Here is an 18,466-nt window from a genome sequence, read left to right as displayed (position 1 = left end):
TGGGGAAGGGAAGAGAAACAATTTCCCAAGTTTCATATCCCATCTCCTGCCTTTGCATTTATTTAAACAAATTTACATATTCTTGGAATATGCTTATTACTGTCTCTGCTTTTCAAAATCTTTATTTTCATCTAAAACTTATTTTAGCTTTGTTCTCTAAAATTTTAACAAAAAATTATCACAACAGTTGCCTACCTTTTCTTTTACCTTCTTCCCCTTCAGCATAAATTCCTGTTAAGTGTTTAGCTATAGACTCTGTATCTCTATGAAGTGGTAAATGGTAGACTTTGTTCCAAAATTTGTAACATCAATTCTATGTTACTTATCTGCTCAGTACTTGAAAAGTACTCAACACTGTAAGGGATCTACCAATCCTCTCTAGATTTTATATTTTTTTAAGGAAAAGGAAAGAAAAAGCCCTTTCAAAAAAAAACTTTTACTTTTGGTTTTGGTACCCTTTTTTATTTTTTTTTAATGAATTTTATTCAAGATTTGTGTCTTGTCAGTCATTTCAGAAAGTACCTCATCTTTTTTCCTCTAGATTAAATTCTCCCTTGTAAAAAGAAAAACTATTATATAAAAACATCCAATAAAGTGACTGTATCTCTGGTATTGTATGTAACATTTTGCCCTGATCTCTCTGTTGTTAGGAAAGAATTGTTTTGTTCTCTGGTGCCTTTTTTTGGGTTGTTTTTCACTTAATTTGATCTCTTTTTAGTGATGTTTTTATTGTTCTTTTGGTTCTGCTTATTTTTTACTATGAATTAGTTCATAGAAATCTTCTGGAATTTTTTTGAGTTCCACTTGTCATTTCTTATTGTATGTAATATTCCATTAAATTCATAAAGCATAGTTTTTTCAGCTATTATCCAATTAATGTACAGTCATTTTATTGCTAATCTTTGCTATCACAAAGAGAGCTGCTATGAAATTTTGGTATATGATGAATCTTTGTTCTGTCTTTAATTTCTCTTTAATTTTATGCATACTATTGGGATTGCTGGGTCAGAGGCTATAAACAGTTTTGTCACTTTTCTGGTGTAATTTCAAGTTAATGCCCAGGCCAGTTTGATAGTTTATAGTCCACCAATGATGTATTGCCTGTCTTCCCCTTTCTTATATTGACTTTTTAAATTTTTTGTCATCTTTACCAATTTGCAAGGTATGGGGTAAAACCTCAGAATTGTTTTATTTAATACTTCTCTTAACATTAATAATTTGAAGCATTCTTAATTTGCAATTTTAAGGAGTTTTTGTTCATATCCTTTAGGGGATGGCTCTTGGTTATATATTTGTATTATTTGCTTATATGTCTCTGTGTATATGTAAATGATATGAGACTTCTTATTGTAATATTTGAAACATATTTTTCCTACTTGACAATTCCCCCTTTATTCTCTCTTTTTTGATTTTATTCATTTTTGTCCCTACTGTTTTTTTCACCTAATCCAAAATGTTCTCCCAATTAAATACAAATTCCTCAATACATACCTGCATAGTACAGCAAAACAAATTCCCATGTTAGCTGTGTCTGAAATATATCTCCCTATGTATCTTAAGTTCCTCCAGTCAAGAAATCAAGGTCATTGTTTTGGACTTATGGTTTGTCATTTTATTGATCAGAATTCTAGTCTTTCAAAGGGGCTCTTCTATATAATGTTATTATTACCATATGAATTATTCTCCTTGTTGTATTTGCTTTTCTCCTGCATTATTCATAAATGCTTTCCCAATTTCCTCTAAAATTGACCATTTTATCATTTCTTAGGACATAATATTCTATCACATTTATATAACACAGTTTGTTTCACCACTCTCCAGTAGGAAGATACCCCCTCAGTTTCTAGTTTTTGGCTACCATAAAAAGAATTGCTATAAATATATTTGTACATATAAAAATCCCTTTTTTATTTCTTTGATTTCTTTAGGATTATAGGCCTATGTAGTAGTGTTATAGCTGGGTTGGTGGATTGAAAGTACACAGAGTTTGGTAATTTTCTGGACTTAGTTCCAAATTGCTTCGTAGAATGATTGCATAAATTTGTAACTCTACCAATAATGTATTTGTATTTCTGTTTTCCCATAGTCCTGTCAACACCTGTCATTTTCTTCTTTTAATTGTTATATTTACCGTTCTAGATATGGGTAGGATCTCCAATATGTTTAATTTGCATTTCTCTAATTGTTACAATTGTTGATAACTTGAATTTCTTCCTCTGAAAATTTCTGCTTCTATTTTTTAACTAAATATCAATTAGAAAATGGTATTTAGACTTGTAAATTTAAATTGCTTCCTTAACTATCTTGGAAATGACACCTTTATCAGGGATACTTGTTGCAAGGTTTTTTTGTTTTTCCAATTTCCCATTTTCCCTTGTAATTTTTATTATATTCGATTTGTTATACAAAAAAATTTTAATTTTATATGATCAAAATCATCCATTTAACTTTGTGTGATCCTTTCAATCACTTTTTAAAATTATGAACTCTTTTCCTTTCTGTAAGTAGGAAAGATATTTTTCCCTCTTGTTCTTCTAATTTGTTTTTAATGTGACTTAAAAATATTATGTATCCATTTGGAGCTTACTTTGGGGTAAGGTATAAAGTATTGATAAAAATCTAATTTTTGCCAGATTCCTAATTCTTCCAATAGTTTTTAACAAATAACAAGACCTTTCCGTCAAACTACTAGACTGTGCTATTTTGTTTGCTTTTATGTTGTCTACCTAATCTGTTCCACTGATCAACTTTTTTTCCCCTCTCTGAATCAAATGGATTTCATGATTACCACATTAGACTAGAGTTAGAGATCTGGTACTGCTAGATCCCCTTTTTTCCCTCTCTTCTCTCCTCCTCCCCATTTTACTTATTTATTTTTTTGAGATTCTTGATCAAATTTTTTTCAGATGAATTTTTTTTTTTTTACAATTTTAACCCTAATCTTAACTTTAACCCTAAACCACTTGCATTATTAATCTATATACCTTTATATACCCCACCTCATTTTATTCCTTCCCCCTTTATTTATTATAGATTTTGGAGGGTGCTATATCCTTTTTTTTGGCTATACCCTTGTGCGTGTGTGTGTGTGTGTGTGTGTTTGTGTGTGTGTGTGTGTACTCTTCCCACATTTCCCTCTTTAACCATTCTCAATGTGAATAAGTTTTCAGAACTACCAGCTGTCCTCCTCTTCTAATTCTGCTGGGTTCGTTCTTGCTATTGGACTCTATTTGTATAATATAATTACTGTTTTTACCTTTTCCTAGACAGTCTTTTTAGAGTCACATCATACTCAGCATCACCCCAATTTTTCTTTTGGACTACCCAATTTGTAATATCAGTCATAAGAATATGGTTTACATTTCCAAGTATGAAACATAAATAATTTATCCTTAATGATTTCCTTGAAATTAATCTTTGATGTTGACGCTCATGTTAAATTTTTTCTTGGGTTCAAGTTTGTTTTAAACTTGAAAATCTGACAGTTTGCTGAATGTCCTTTTTTTGTTGTTGTTGTTCAACATTATATTTAATTTTGCTGGATATAATATTTGCATCCTCAGTTCTAGTTCTTTTGATTGTCAATATGTAGTATTCCAGGACCTGTGTGGTCTTTTATTGTAGGTGATGATAAGTCCTGTGCAATTCTTATTTTAGCTCCAGCATATTTAAATTTTTTGATGTTGTTGCTGCTGTTTGTAAAATTTTCTCTTTGATCTTGGGATTTTGAAATTTATCATTGATATTCCTATATATTTTCCTTATGGATCTCTTTGAGGTGGTGATGGGTGGATTTTTTCTGTTTCTACTTTCTATAATTTCAGAACACTTTTCTTCAACTATTTCTTGTATTAAGGTTATAATTTTTTTTTTTTTTGGTCACAGATTTCAGGTAGTCCAATTATTTTTATGTTTTTTCTTCTTGATTTGTACTCCAGATTTGTTGTTTTTATTATAAGATGTTTCACATTTTCTTCTATTTTCTCATATTTTAATTTTTTAACATATTTTTTATTACTTCTTTATCTCTTATAACTTCACTGGCTTCCCCCTTGCCCAATTCTAATTTCCAAAGAATCATTTTTTTCCTGTAAGACTCTGGATCTCCTTTTCTAGTTGGTTGACTTTCTTTCATAGTGTTGGTTTTTTGTTTTTTTTTTGTTTTTGTTTTTGTTTGTTTTTAGTTTTTCCTCAGTCTCTCTCATTTGATTTTTTAAAGTCTTTTTTGAGTTCTACCATAAATTGAGTTTTTTTACTTGTATCCTCTTCTGAAGATGAATCCTGGTGTTCCTTATTCTCACAGTAACTTTTTATGATTGAGTTCTTCTTTGCTCATTTTTTTTTTTTTAATAAGAACTTATAAGTATAAAAACCTCTTGTCCTGGGGTGGGGAGGATGGTGCTTCTTTTACCCCACTGTTTCTGTACTCACTGGGTGTCTTAGTTCTTTTTCATTCAGGTCCATATTTCAGCAATGCAAGTGGCTTTGGCATTCCTTATCAGCAGAGATTCCCTCAATCTTCCTAGACTCAGACCCCCTACTTCCAGTGCTGTCAGAGAGGTGAAAGTTCAAGTTGAGGCTGTCTCTGAACCCAGCTAGCTCCACGGCTCCCAGTTTGCTGATTCATAGAGCTAGCCTGAATGTGTTTATATTTTATACCATTAAGCCTCTGTCCTGGAGTATATCTTTTTTTTATTTTTTGAATTTTGATAGTATTTTATTTTTCCAAATATATGCAAAATTGGTTTTCAACATTCACCTTTGAAAAACCTTGTGTTTAAAATTTTTCTCATTCTCTCCTTTATCCTCCTTCCTAAAGACAGCAGGCAATTTGATATAGGTTAAACATGTTCAATTCTTCTAAACATATTTCCATATTTCATCATGCAAAGGAAAAAAGGGGAAAAAACACGAGCAAGAAAAATAACCAAGTGAACAAATAACAATAAAAAAGGTGAAAATACTTTGCTTTGATGCACATTCAGTCTCTATAGTTCTCTCTCTGGATGCAGATGGCTCTCTCTATCACAAGTCTATTGAAACTGTCTTAGGTCACCTCATTGTTGAAAAGAAACAAACCCATCCCAGTTGCTCATCATATAATCTTGTTACTGTCTACAGTGTTCTCTCAGTTCTGCTCACTTCACTTAGAATTAGTTCATGTAATTCTTTCCAGGCTTTTTGGAAATCAGCCTGCTCATCGTTTCTTATAGAACAATAATATTTCATTATACATATATACCATAATTTATTCAGCCATTCTCCAATTGATGGGCATCTGCTCAATTTCCAGTTTCTTGCTTCAAAAAGAGGCAACAAACATTTTGCACATATAGGTCTTTTCCCCTCCTTTATGATTTCTTTGGGATACCGACTCCTAAGGTCTTTGGCGCTTCTCTGTCTTAGGACCTTTGTGGGGAACATCCAGCCTGAGGGCCATTTAAGGCCAAAGAAATCATTTGATCTGTTCCTTTGAAGCCAACAACTTCCTGTTGCTTGGGTTCTTTAAGTTGATAATTTTGTATGGCCCATGAATGATGTTATAAATATCCAAATGGCCCTTGACAGAAAAAAGGTGGTTCATCCTTATAAGAGGACCCCTATTCTGACTTATTTTTAATCTATCTTCACCCTATGGCACAATTTTTTGTGGGAGAAATCTGGAGCACTTGGACTCCATTGTCGTTCCCTGCATGCTATAAATTTGTGTGTATTGTGTGTATTATCATTTTATTTAAATAAAATGAAATTTTGTTGTCACACTTATAATTTGTCCTTTGACTCACTGTTTTTAAAAATTATTTAGTCTGCAGTTATTTTTAAATTTTTTTTTAAGGAACCTATATTGATTATAACTTTTATCGCAGTAGGAGCTGTAAATTATGTGTTCGGTGTTTCTGCTTTTCTACATTTTTGTTCAGCTCTTTAGGACAATACATGATTAGTTTTGGGAAGGGTCCTATATATATAGCTTAGAAGTATATAAATTCCTTTCTGTTGCAATTTAATTAATGCCAGAAAACTCTCATTTTAAATTTTTTAAAAAGTTTTCCTGAGGTCTTTAACTTATTACTTTTTGGTTCTGTGCAAAATCTTTAAAATTTTCCACAGTTGAAATTGTCAATTGTCCATTTTGCCTTTTATGTCATCTTCTATTTTTTGTTTGGCTAACAAATTCCCCTCTAACTATAGTTGTGAAAAATTCCTCCTTCCCTTCTCCTCTTTTTTTTTTTTTTTTTTAAAGAATATAACCTTTTGAGGGAAAGGGACCCACATATGCAAAAATGTTTGTAGCAGCCATTTTTGTAGTGTCAAGAAATTGGAAATCGAGTGGATGCCCATCAGTTGGAGAGTGGCTGAATAAATTATGGCATATGAATATTATGGAATATTATTATCATATAAGAAACAATCAGCAGGATGATTTCAGAGAGGCCTGGAGAGATTTACATGAACTGATGCTAAGTGAAATGAGCAGAACCAGGAGATCATTGTATGTGATAACAAGATTATATGATGATCAATTCTAATGGATGTGGCTTTTTTCAACAATGAGATGATTCAGGCTAGTTCCAATGATCTTGATGAAGAGAGCCCTCTATACCCAAAGAGAGGACTGTGGCAATTGAATATGGATCACAACATAGCATTTTCATTAAAAAAAAAAATTTTTTTTTTTGGTTTTCCTTTGAAGCTTTATTACACTGGTTTTATTTGTACAAAAACTTTTCAATATAATGTAATAACAATTAGCTATTTTACAATCTACAAATGCTGTTTTCTTTTTATTTGTAATTTATCCTGCTGATAAATCTGATAGATAATATATTTTATGCTTTTCTAATTTACTTATGATAATTACCCTTTATGTTTAGCTTATGTATCTACGATCTTGTGTAAGACATTTGTAAATTGTGTAAATTTGTATAAAACATTTATCTAAACCTAGTGACTTTCAGAGACCTTTATAGTTTTTCAAACAATTTTTATCAAATAGTAAGTTCTTATTCCCAAAATTTGCATCTCTGCAATTATTAAACACAAGATTACTACAGTATTTCACAAGAAATGCTTATCCATCTATTCTATTCCATTGATTCATCGTTCTATTTCTTGGTCAGTAACAGATAGTTTTTGTAACAATTACTTAGATCACCTTCCTTTACATTTAAAAAAATTATTATAGTTTTTTATTTACAAGATATATGCATAGGTAATTTTTCAGCATTGACAATTGCAAAACGTTTTGTTCCAATTTTTCCCCTCCTTCCCTCCACCCCCTCCCTAGGTGGCAGGTAGACCAATACATGTTAAATATGTTAAAGTATATGTGTTAAATATTGTATCTCATGTATACATATATAAATATGTATGTATACATGTGCATACAGTTATTTGGGGGCACAAGAAGAATCGGACTTACAACATAGCATTTTCACTCTGTTATTGTTGTTTGCTTATATTTTATTTTCTTAATCATTTTTTTTCCCAGTCTGATCTGCTTTTTTTTTTTTTTTTTTTGTGCAGCAAGATAATTGTAATTATCTTGTAATATATATACACATATATTGGATTTAACATATATTTTTACCATTTTTAACATGTATTGGATTATTTGCCATTTAGGGGAGAGAATGGGGGAAGGAAGAAAAAAATTGGAAGATTTTGCAAGTGTTAATATTGAAAAATTATCCATGCATATGTTTTGAAAATTAAAGAGTTTTAATAAAAAATAAATTTAAAAAAGACTCTAACCTTTTATAATTGAGGTGCATATCCATTTTGAGCTTATATCAGTGTATAGTATAAAATGTTATTCTAAACTTAATTTTTGCCAAACTGCTTTATGGTTTTCCCAGGACTTCTGTTAAATAGGAAGTCCTTCATCTAGCAAGTGATTTATGTTCTTGAATTTATCACAAACTCTTGGCTACTGTTTTCATTTTTTAAATTAAAAAATATTTCAGTTGTATTTTATTTTCCCAATTACATGTAAAGATAGTTATCAACATTAATTTTTGTAAGATTTTGAGTTAGAAATTTTTTTGTCTCTCCCTCTCTTACTTCCTCCCTCCCAAACATAGCAAGCAATCTGATATAGATTATACATGTACAATCCTTTTAAATATATTTCCATAGAGAACCATGAAAAAGAAAAAAAAGTGAAAATAGTATGCTGTTGAAATATGTTCTTTCTCTGGATGTGGATGGCATTTTCTATCACAATTCTATTGGAATTGTCTTGGATCAACTCATTTTTGAGAAAGAACCAAGTCCATCACAGTTGATCATCACATTATCTTGTTATTGTATACAACATTCTCTTGGTTCTGCTCACTTCACTTAGCATTAGTCCATCTAAGTCTTTCCAGGCTTTTCTGAAATCAGCCTGTTCATCATTTCTTATAGAACAATCATTTTCCATTACATTCATATGCCACAGCTTGTTTGGCTTTTCCCCAGTTGATGGGCATCCACTCTATTTTCAATTCCTTGCTACCACAAAAAGAGCTGCTACAAATATTTGTGGGTTCTTTTCTTCTTTTATGATCTCTTTGAGATATGGACCCAGGAGTGACACTGCTGGGTCAAAAGGTATGCGCAGTTTTATAACCCTTTTGGCATTACTACAAATTGTTCTCCAGAATCTCTAGATCAGTTTACAACTCTACCAACAATGCATTAATAATGTGTTCCACTTTTCCCACAGCCCCTCCAACATGTATCATTATTATCTTTCCTCTCATCTTACTAGCTACTGTTTTCAATTGCTTCCTCCTTTTTTTCCAATATTCTTTTCTTTTTCTTAGCCAGTACCAAATTGTTTGGATGATGATTATTGTTTCATAATATAGTTTGAGGTCTGATAATTGCCATGGCTTCTACATTGCTACTTTAAAATATTATTTCCCATAGCAATCTAATGTTTGACAAGCCCAAACACCCCAGATTTTGGGATAAAAATTCACTATTTAACCAAAATTGCTGGGAAAATTGGAAACTAGTATGGCAGAAACTAGGCATTGACCCACACCTAACATCATACAACAAGATAAGGTCGAAATGAGTTCTTGATCTAGACATAAAGAAGGATATTATAAACAAATTAGAAGAACTTTGAGGGATAATTTACCTCTCAGATCTGTGGAGGAAGCAGGAATTTGTGACCAAAGAAGAACTGGAGGTCATTATTGAGCACAAAGTAGATAATTTTGATTATATTAAGTTTAAAAGTTTTTATCAAAGAAAAGTAATGCAGACAAAATTAGAAGGAAAGCAATAAATTGGGAAAACATTTTTACATTCATAGGTTCTGATAAAGGCCTCATTTCTAAAATATATAGAGAATTGGCTCAACTTAATAAGAATTCAAGCCATTCTCCACATTGATAAGTGGTCAAAGGATATGATAAGACAATTTTCAGATGAAGAAATTGAAACTATTTGTAGTAATATGAAAAAAAGTGTTCTAAGTCACTATTGATCACAGAAATGCAAATTAAGACAACTCTGAGATATCACTACACACCTCTCAGATTGGCTAAGATGACAGGAAAAGATAATGGTGAATGTTGGAGGAAGTATGGGAAAAATGGGACACTAATACGTTGTTACTAATATACTAATACTTTGGTGGAGTTGTGAATGAATCCAACCATTCTGGAGAGCAATTTGGAACTATGCTCAAAAAGTTGTCAAAAACTATGCATACCCTTTGACCCAGCAGTGTTTCTATTGGACTTATATCCCAAAGAGATCTTAAAGGAGAAAAAGGGACCCACATGTGCAAAAATGTTTGTGGCAGCCTTTTTTGTAGTGGCAAGAAACTGGACACTGAGTGTTTGCCCGTCAATTGGAGAATGGTTGATTAAATTATGGTATATGAATGCTATGGAATACTGTTGTTCTGTAAGAAATGACCATCAGGATGATCTCAGAGAGGTCTGGAGAGACTTACATGATCTGATGCTAAGTGAAATGAGCAGAACCAGGAGACTATTATATATGACAGCAATAAGACTATACAACAATCAGTTCTGATGGATGTAACTCTCTTCAACAATGAGATGATTCAAACCAGTTCCACTTGTTTAGTGATGAAGAGAGCCATCTACACTCAAGAGAGAGAACCATGGGAACAGAGTGTGGAATACAACATAGCATTCTCACTCTTTCTGTTATTGTTTGTTTGCATTTTATTTTGCTTCTCTTTTTTTCTTGTGCAGCATAATATTTGCATAAATATGTATGCATATATTGGATTTAACATACATTTCTACCATGTTTAACATATATTGAATTACTTGTCATCTAGAGGAGGGCATGGGGGAAGGGAGGGAAAATTGGGACACAGAATTTTGCAAGAGCTAATGTTGAAGAATTGTCCATGTATGTGTTTTGAAAAATAAAAAGCTTTATTTAAAAAACTATATTATTTCCCTAAAAGCCTTCTAAAAAATTTAATGGACTAATTCAAGATTTTCTGTCACTATGGATTTTCAATTGAAAACTAGATGGCCATTTCAGGATCTTTTAGGAATTCTCTAGAGGTATGAATTGAACTAGATAGTCTCTGTGGTTCTTCCAACCCTGAAATTTTGTCACTGCTATCTTTATTTCTGGTGGCTGGCATAGTGTCTTGTATTTGGAAGTAACTTAATAAATGCTTATGTTTTGAGACTAAGGTGACAACATTTCATTGGGATATAGTAGTATAGCAATGCTGTTTAGCAAGGGTAGACTTTAGAAGCAAGATGTAACTGGATTACTGAGCAAGGTTCTAGAGCAGTTCAGGTTAGGCAACAACTAGGATAAAAAAATGATCATTTTTTGAAGATTAATTATGAAGAAGAGAAAGAGTGAAGTGAACATTTAAGTAAATATCAAGAGTGATTGTTCAGTTCTACTTAAGTTCTTTTTTTGGTCTAGACACAATCATATTAAAAGCAGAATGTCCTTTCTTCTTGTAATTTGTCCAACAATTATTGCTACATCCATCTTAGTGACTTGGAACTCTGGGAAGTGCTGATAAAGCACCAATAGGCACCTTTCTTTATTATGTAATAGGTAAAGTTGACCCTGGATGTTGAATCATATAGAATTAATATTTCTTTTGTGTAATAATGTTTTTATGTCTGTATTTTTTCTGTCATCATGAAAAAAATGTCATCATGGTATATAGGTGTCTAGTTTGAAGAATAGCAAACATTCTTCAAAATGTGTGGCAGTTTACATAGATGTACAAATAGGATACTCTTAAGAGATGCATTTTTAGGCAAAATATTCCTCCAAACTGGGAATGCCTTCATTAAAATTCATTTAATTTTTTTAACTTGCACAAAGTAAGAGTTTATTTTAGTTAATACTACTTTAGTTTCCATTTAAATTTTTTAAGGAATGTGTATTTTTCATCTTGGTGAAATTCTAGTCATTTTGCCTCTACATTTTTTGTTTGTTCTCACAATACAAATACTAAATACCAGGTACAAGAGTGTTTTTCAGTTTTTCTTTTATCAAATGGGGTTAATATGCTTTGAGGAAGGGGAGTGTCTTGTGGCACACAGCATGTTAGCAAGTTGAGTTACTTCTATCTTAAACTTGAGATGGGATAATAACAATTCCATCAGTTGGTAACTGACTCTTGCAGTGTTTTCCTTTTTAACAATCAGATGAGCCAATGGACATGTCAGCAATGCCTGAAGTGGAAGGAGATGTTCTAAAGAACTCCCTGGAAGAAGAAGCAATGGAGGTAGAAAATCCTCCCTCTGAACCGACAGTGCTCCCTCAAGCCTCAACACCTGTATCACAGAGCACACCTCTCTTCACCTCTGAGCCACTTTCTGTCCCATCACAGCCTGACTTTTCTCATGTAAGTATTTCCAGGGACTGTTTATTCCCATTTATTTCACCATGTGAATCATTTTTAGATCATCATGCTGTGGGGTGGTCGGGATGGAGTTAGGGGAAATAAGATATGTGTATATAGTTAATTGCATATTTTCATGGAGATAAACACTAACAGTTCAGTGCCTTAATTAGTGCAGCTTTTAAATTTTAATGCTTTAAGTCATGAAATATGAAAATGAAGGTTCTCAGTTTAATCTAACTGACTGTATGAATCTGTTCAATTTAAGTGCTTATTTTCTCACAAATTTGTGGAAGAGTTATTTTAGTGTTGCTAGAAGAACCTCTGCTCTTAGTATTTCATGCTTTTACTTTGCAGATATCAAGAAATGGCAAGAATGGGACAACTCATAGAATGAAATTCTAGCTCTGCTATTAGAAATTACATAAAGATGTGTATTTTATTGAAGGGACTTCATCTTGTGTAGACCAGTGAAAAAACAAAGATGCAAAACTATAGAGACAGAATGAATTGCCCAAAGTGTATATAAATACATAATACATATATGTGTATACACATGCACACTTATATATTTATTTCAGTATTTGCAGAATTTATTTTGTTATCAATTAAGAGGCCAACTTTTTTGGGAGGAGGGCCTCATTTTTTTCTTTCCATATGTAACTCAGGCTACTGAATCAAAATCACTTGAATTCAGATAGTTATTAAAAAAAATGAAATTAGGACAATAGTTATTTTGCATTGCTTTTTGCAGTCGTACTTTGTGATTTGTAAAGTACTGTACAACTATATCATTATTCTCTTCTAGAGATGGTGAAAGTTTTTGATAAAATACAAATGACTTTGGCACTTTGTGATTAATATACATTTTAATTTGTTGACAGAGGTATAATGTGGCTAATTGAAAATCTGTTCAGCTCTGTCTAATAAATCTTTATTAGACTAACACTTACTGTTTGATTGTGAGTACTTTGGATAGTGACTGGTCCAGATTGAAATTGATCCTGGATGTTGACTCATGTAGATTTAATCCTGGGTATTCTTTTGCAACTTACAATTATTCCTCATTCACAGTCCTCCTGAAGCTCAGCTAAATTTTATACTATAGCACTAATGTCGCCTCATGGGATCATGAAGACTAAAAATGACCAAGGGATGAAATAGACTTAATTGGCTAGTACTTGTTATGACATCCAGAACTCACTAAATTCTACTCTGTTTGAAATGCTATTACTAATGTAGAAATTCCCAATTTATGGATTGAATGAGTAAATTCTCATTGAAGAAATTTTGTATGCCAAGCTCATGAATATTTACTTTACTGAAGTTTGAAAGGCATTTAGTATTTAATTAGCTATCTCTTTTGTATGGTCCCTATTTTTATTAGAACTTTGTTTGCTTCACTGAGCCACGTATCTGGACTATGTTGTCTTCTCAGAGTAGTATGTTATAATTTCCACTTGTGGAATTTCAGCATGTTAGGGGAACTAACTCCTTTGTAACTTTATTTTGTCACCTGTTTGGTTTTTTTCTAGTCCATTTATTAATATTAAAATGGAATATATTCTCTTTTCTTTTATAAAGTTGTAAGATTTTGTTTTGGAAAGTATGAGGCATATTTTGACTAGATGGAGGCACATAAAGAACACATTTTAAAGGTAGTTATGAAAAGTGTCTGATTAGGCTTAGATTTATGACTATTGCCTCCAATTCCCAGTTAGTGCAAATAATGGAAGACTTGGTAGTTGCATGTATTTGCATTATTCAAAATTATAATTATGTAAAGTAAAATAATTTATTTTAGCCCAGTGGAAATTTGCAATGCAAATTCAAATAGTGTAACTACTTTAAAGGATTTATTATTCATAATATTTGGGATCTAGATGTATATTTCCCAATACAATAAAAACCCCAAAACTTCAAGGCACTAGAATATAGAATGATGTCATATATATGTACTATCCTCTAATCTTATTTGATTCTTAATTGGATATTATAATTTTAAAATAGTAGCAAATTCATATCTTACCTGTGTGGCATACAATTTTTCAGAATTCAAATTCAAAATGGCACAACAAAAGGAAAATATTTTAGAATCAATATCTGCCCTAGATTTGAGTTTTAATCAGCTTATTGATATTCATCATCTGCTATAATACTGGCAGATGTAATATTCTTTGTGAAAGATTGAAAGCTTGGGAAAAGGTTATTTTAATTGAACCGTCTACTTTGTGTTTAAGTAGTCATTTATTTTCCATGTTTCACTGTCAGTGCTTTTTCCAAGATGTAAAATAAAAAAATAGTAAAACTCACACAAGTTGGCGCTGATTTCTTCATTGTCATCATTTTAAAAAGTACACCCAGAGAGCTGTATGGCATGATATTGAAATTGTAAGCATATGTAGTTAAACATATAAATGTTTTCCCTTCCTTCAAAAGTAGGAGCCTAAGAAGCTGTTACCTTTTAAAATATCTTATATATATTCTGCTCTGCTCTGATTTGGCCAAAGGAATTCTAGGAGGATATAGTTTTTTGTTCTGATAAAAAAAGACTGATAATATAACAGTCTGGGATTTTTTTCTAGACTTAGTGTTTTGATTCCTAGTTTGAATAAAAGGGATATAGATTTCTAATGTGAATTATAGGTGAATAAAGCAATATGAATGTGAAGAAAAAATGATAATGTTTATTACTTTTTCTTAGGATATTTTTATTCCATCTCCAAGTTTGGAGCAGGGACCAAATGAAGAAAAGAATACTGAAGACAGATGCAATTCCTCTTTCATAGTAGAGTGCTCTAAGACCTCACAGACTGAGGAAGAGAATCCCACTGAGGATCTTGGACAATCCCTGACAGCAGAATCTTGTAAATTGGTGCTTTCTGCTAGTGATTGTAGTCAGTCTACAAAGATGGAGAGTTTGAGCTCTCAGCAAATTGATGAAGATGGTAAAAACACACCGATTGAAGATACTGAACCTGTATCTCAAACTCTGGAGTCTAAAGTTTGTTCCACAGAAAATTCTAATATACAAGTGAACCAAACAAAAGGCAGTCAAGAAGAGCTGAATGAAAACTGTAAAAAGACAGACGAAGATGATGTAAAAATTACAAATGAAATGAACATTTCAGCCATTGAATGCAAAACCAGAGAAGAGATGGAACATATTTGTGTTGATTTTACATGTGATTCAGGAAGCCAAGTACTTCTTTCTGAGGATCTTCCATCTGAGGCTCTTCCGGCTGAGACTCAGTTAAATGATTTAGATCAGGAGGTCTCTATGGAGGCTAAAGAATATCATACAGAGGAGAAGTCTTCAGTTTCTGAGGTTGAAGAAATTCCTGAAACTCCTTGTGAAACTCAAGAGGAGGAACAGAAAGAAGAGAAAGAAAAGACAGAGAGTAGTCCAGTTCATCTTTGTCTGACTCAGACTCAATCGCCAGGACTATGCCTTCAAGAGAAAATTCCAAATCAAGAGTGCCAAAAAGCCATGGAAGTTAATACCAGTGCTAGTGGCAGTGATTCTCCAAAAAAACTACAAGTATGTGAAGAAGAATTAGAACAGAAGGAACAAGAAGCTTGGAAGGAGGCCACCTCAGAAAGTGGTGGTGTCATTATAGAAGAGAGAGTCACAAAAGATGAGTCCCCAACTGATGTTCCCTCTCAATCTTTTGTGGGAAAAGAGGGACACGAAGATATCCATTCTTGTGTGGATATTAATCCAGGAATAGAATCAGGTGCTAAGAGCAAACCAGATGCTAAGAGAGAGAAGAGCCAAGAATCTGAAGGAGGTCTGAAATCAACAACTGAAAAGGAGAACCCTCAGCAATCTTCAATTTCTTTAGAAAGAATAGATGATGTACTGAAAACTGAACAGGAGAAGCCACAGCCTTCAGAAAAAGCAGACAAATTGTTAATAAAACATTCACAAATGGATACTGAAGAGGAATTTGGAAGGGAAGTAAAGGCCCAGCAACTTGAGAAAGCAGTTGACCACAGTCCACAGAGCCCCTGTGAAAGCTCCAATGGTGAGTGCTAGTTATAGATATGAATGTAAACCATTTGGCTCACTCAGCTGATTGATAGGGAAACTTAACTAGAATTGATTTTTGAGATGTGGAAATAACAGAGGATTGAAGGTTATTATTGGAGCTAATATCCAGAGAAGGGCGGTGAAAATGATTAAGGAAGTATAGTGAGTTTTAGTTATGTAAGAATAATCTAAATCTAAATTGTGGGAGTGGGATAAGGGAGTATAGCCAATACTGTATTTTCACTTGAATTGTCTAGAATAGAATATTCATTTGATTATTCTTCATAGTAGAACTATTAACTGTTCCAATTAATTAAATAAATTAAATAAGTTGCTAATGGTTGTTTTCTCCCTTTAGGAGTTTTAGACCAAGCTCCCAAGTATGATTTCACATACACACACACATGTGTTTTAGAAAGTAAGAGTTGGAAGATTTGTTATGGTGTATTCTCCATACTTCTTCTGGGATCCATTTTGTTATTATAAATTATTTCAAATTATGTTGTTTAATATTGAGAGACCGTAAATAAGGGCATATTACTTTTATTTGTCATTATAGTGCTAAGATATTCTTAATTTTTTCAAAGGTTATGTTAGTGGGATTATAAACTCTGGCAAGTCATTCTGTGTCAAAAAGACTTCCCATTGCTGAAAGGTTAATTACTAAGTATTTCTTTTTTCCTTTTGTACTAAATATCATCTATTAAGGTATAGAGGGGGCTGCAATCTGTGAGGATGAATAGAGTATTCTTGCCAATAAAATCATGGATCCTTGAGGTATAAATATTAATATAGTGCTTTGTGAGAGAGTGTAATTGGAAAAATATTATTTGTAAGGGATAGAGAATTGAGAATAATGTCTATAAAGCAGGTTCTAGAATGACTAAAAGCAGATTCAACATTTGGGCATTTCCATGGTATGTATTAGATAAAAAAACTCTTAAGAGTATAATTTAATGAATTTAGACCAGTTATGGTAAGGGGATACTAAGGCACTGTTTTGATTAAATTGTGAAATCTGATGTTCTTTTTCTCAAACTTCATCTTTTTTCACCTCTTCAGTGTTTGACACATCACCTTCTTAATACTTTCTCTTAATGGTTTCCTTCTACTTGTTAGACTTCTTTACTAATTCTGACCTATGGTACATCTTTTCCCCATAGTTGAACTCTTCTAAGCCCTTTCTCTTACCCTTCTATATTACTTTACTTAATCCTCTTATTGGCTCCCATGGATTTAATTAAAACTTCTGTGTTGATGATTCTCAGATCTACCTATCCTACTCTTAACTTCTCTCCTGACCTTCATTCTTGCATTTTCAGTTGCCTTTTGAACATTTTAAACTAGATGTCCACTAGATATCTTAAACTCAGCATGTCCTAAACAGAACTCATCTTTTTTTACTTCTAAATTTCCCCTTCTCCCACCTTCCTTTTTCTTCTTCTTCTTCTTCTTTTTTTTTTTTTTTTGATTTTATTTTATTTAATAATAACTTTATATTGACAGAATCCATGCCAGGGTAATTTTTTACAACATTATCCCTTGCACTCGCTTCTGTTCCGATTTTTCCCCTCCCTCCCTCCACCCTCCCCCCTAGATGGCAAGCAGTCCTATATATGTTAGATATGTTGCAGTATATCCTAGTTACAATATATGTCTGCAGAACCGAAGAGTTCTTTGTTGCACAGGGAGAGTTGGATTCAGAAGGTAAAAATAACCCAGGAAGAAAAACAAAAATGCAAATAGTTCACATTCATTTCCCAGTATTCTTTCTTTGGGTGTAGCTGCTTCTGTCCATTATTTATCCATTGAAACTCAATTAGATCTCTTTGTCAAAGAAATCCACTTCCATCAGAATACATCCTCATACAATATTGTTGTCGAAGTGTATAATGATCTCCTGATTCTGCTCATTTCACTTAGCATCAGTTCATGTAAGTCTCGCCAGTCCTCTCTGTATTCATCCTGCTGGTCATTCCTTACAGAACAATAATATTCCATAACATTCATATACCACAATTTACCCAACCATTCTCCATTTGATGGGCATCCATTCATTTTCCAGTTTCTAGCCACTACAAACAGGGCTGCCACAAACATTTTGGCACATACAGGTCCCTTTCCCTTCTTTAGTATCTCTTTGGGGTATAAGCCCAGTAGTAGCACTGCTGGATCAAAGGGTATGCACAGTTTGATAACTTTTTGGGCATAATTCCAGATTGCTTCCAGATTGCTCTCCAGAATGGTTGGATTCGTTCACAACTCCACCAACAATGCATCAGTGTCCCAGTTTTCCTGCATCCCTTCCAACATTCATCATTATTTTTTCCTGTCATCTTAGCCAATCTGACAGGTGTGTAGTGGTATTTCAGAGTTGTCTTAATTTGCATTTCTCTGATCAATAGTGATTTGGAACACTCTTCCTTCTTATTATTGAGGGCACCGCAGTCTTCCTAGTCCCTAGGAGTAGTTCTGGACTTCTCTCTTCCTATCTCTCACGCTCCATAGCCAATTTGTTGCCAAGCTTGTTATTATCATCTTTGCAACATCTCTTAAATATGTTCTCT

The 18,466-nt window shown here is 32.8% G+C and overlaps 1 protein-coding gene across 2 annotated transcripts in view; it reads left to right on the top strand.

Annotated features, from left to right (window-relative positions):
* The window catches only part of TP53BP1 (tumor protein p53 binding protein 1), a 136,011-nt gene that overhangs the window by 22,313 nt on the left and 95,232 nt on the right, over positions 1-18,466 (top strand). For both annotated transcript variants that reach the window (XM_051977182.1, XM_051977181.1), the window contains exons 11-12: positions 11,670-11,869; positions 14,571-15,894. In XM_051977182.1, coding sequence (XP_051833142.1) covers positions 11,670-11,869; positions 14,571-15,894 — 1,524 coding nt within the window. The remainder of the gene's footprint in view (positions 1-11,669; positions 11,870-14,570; positions 15,895-18,466) is intronic.

Source organism: Antechinus flavipes, chromosome 2, assembly GCF_016432865.1.
Source record: "Antechinus flavipes isolate AdamAnt ecotype Samford, QLD, Australia chromosome 2, AdamAnt_v2, whole genome shotgun sequence".
Taxonomy (NCBI): Eukaryota; Metazoa; Chordata; class Mammalia; order Dasyuromorphia; family Dasyuridae; genus Antechinus; species Antechinus flavipes.
This window is presented reverse-complemented; position numbering and strand designations above follow the sequence as displayed.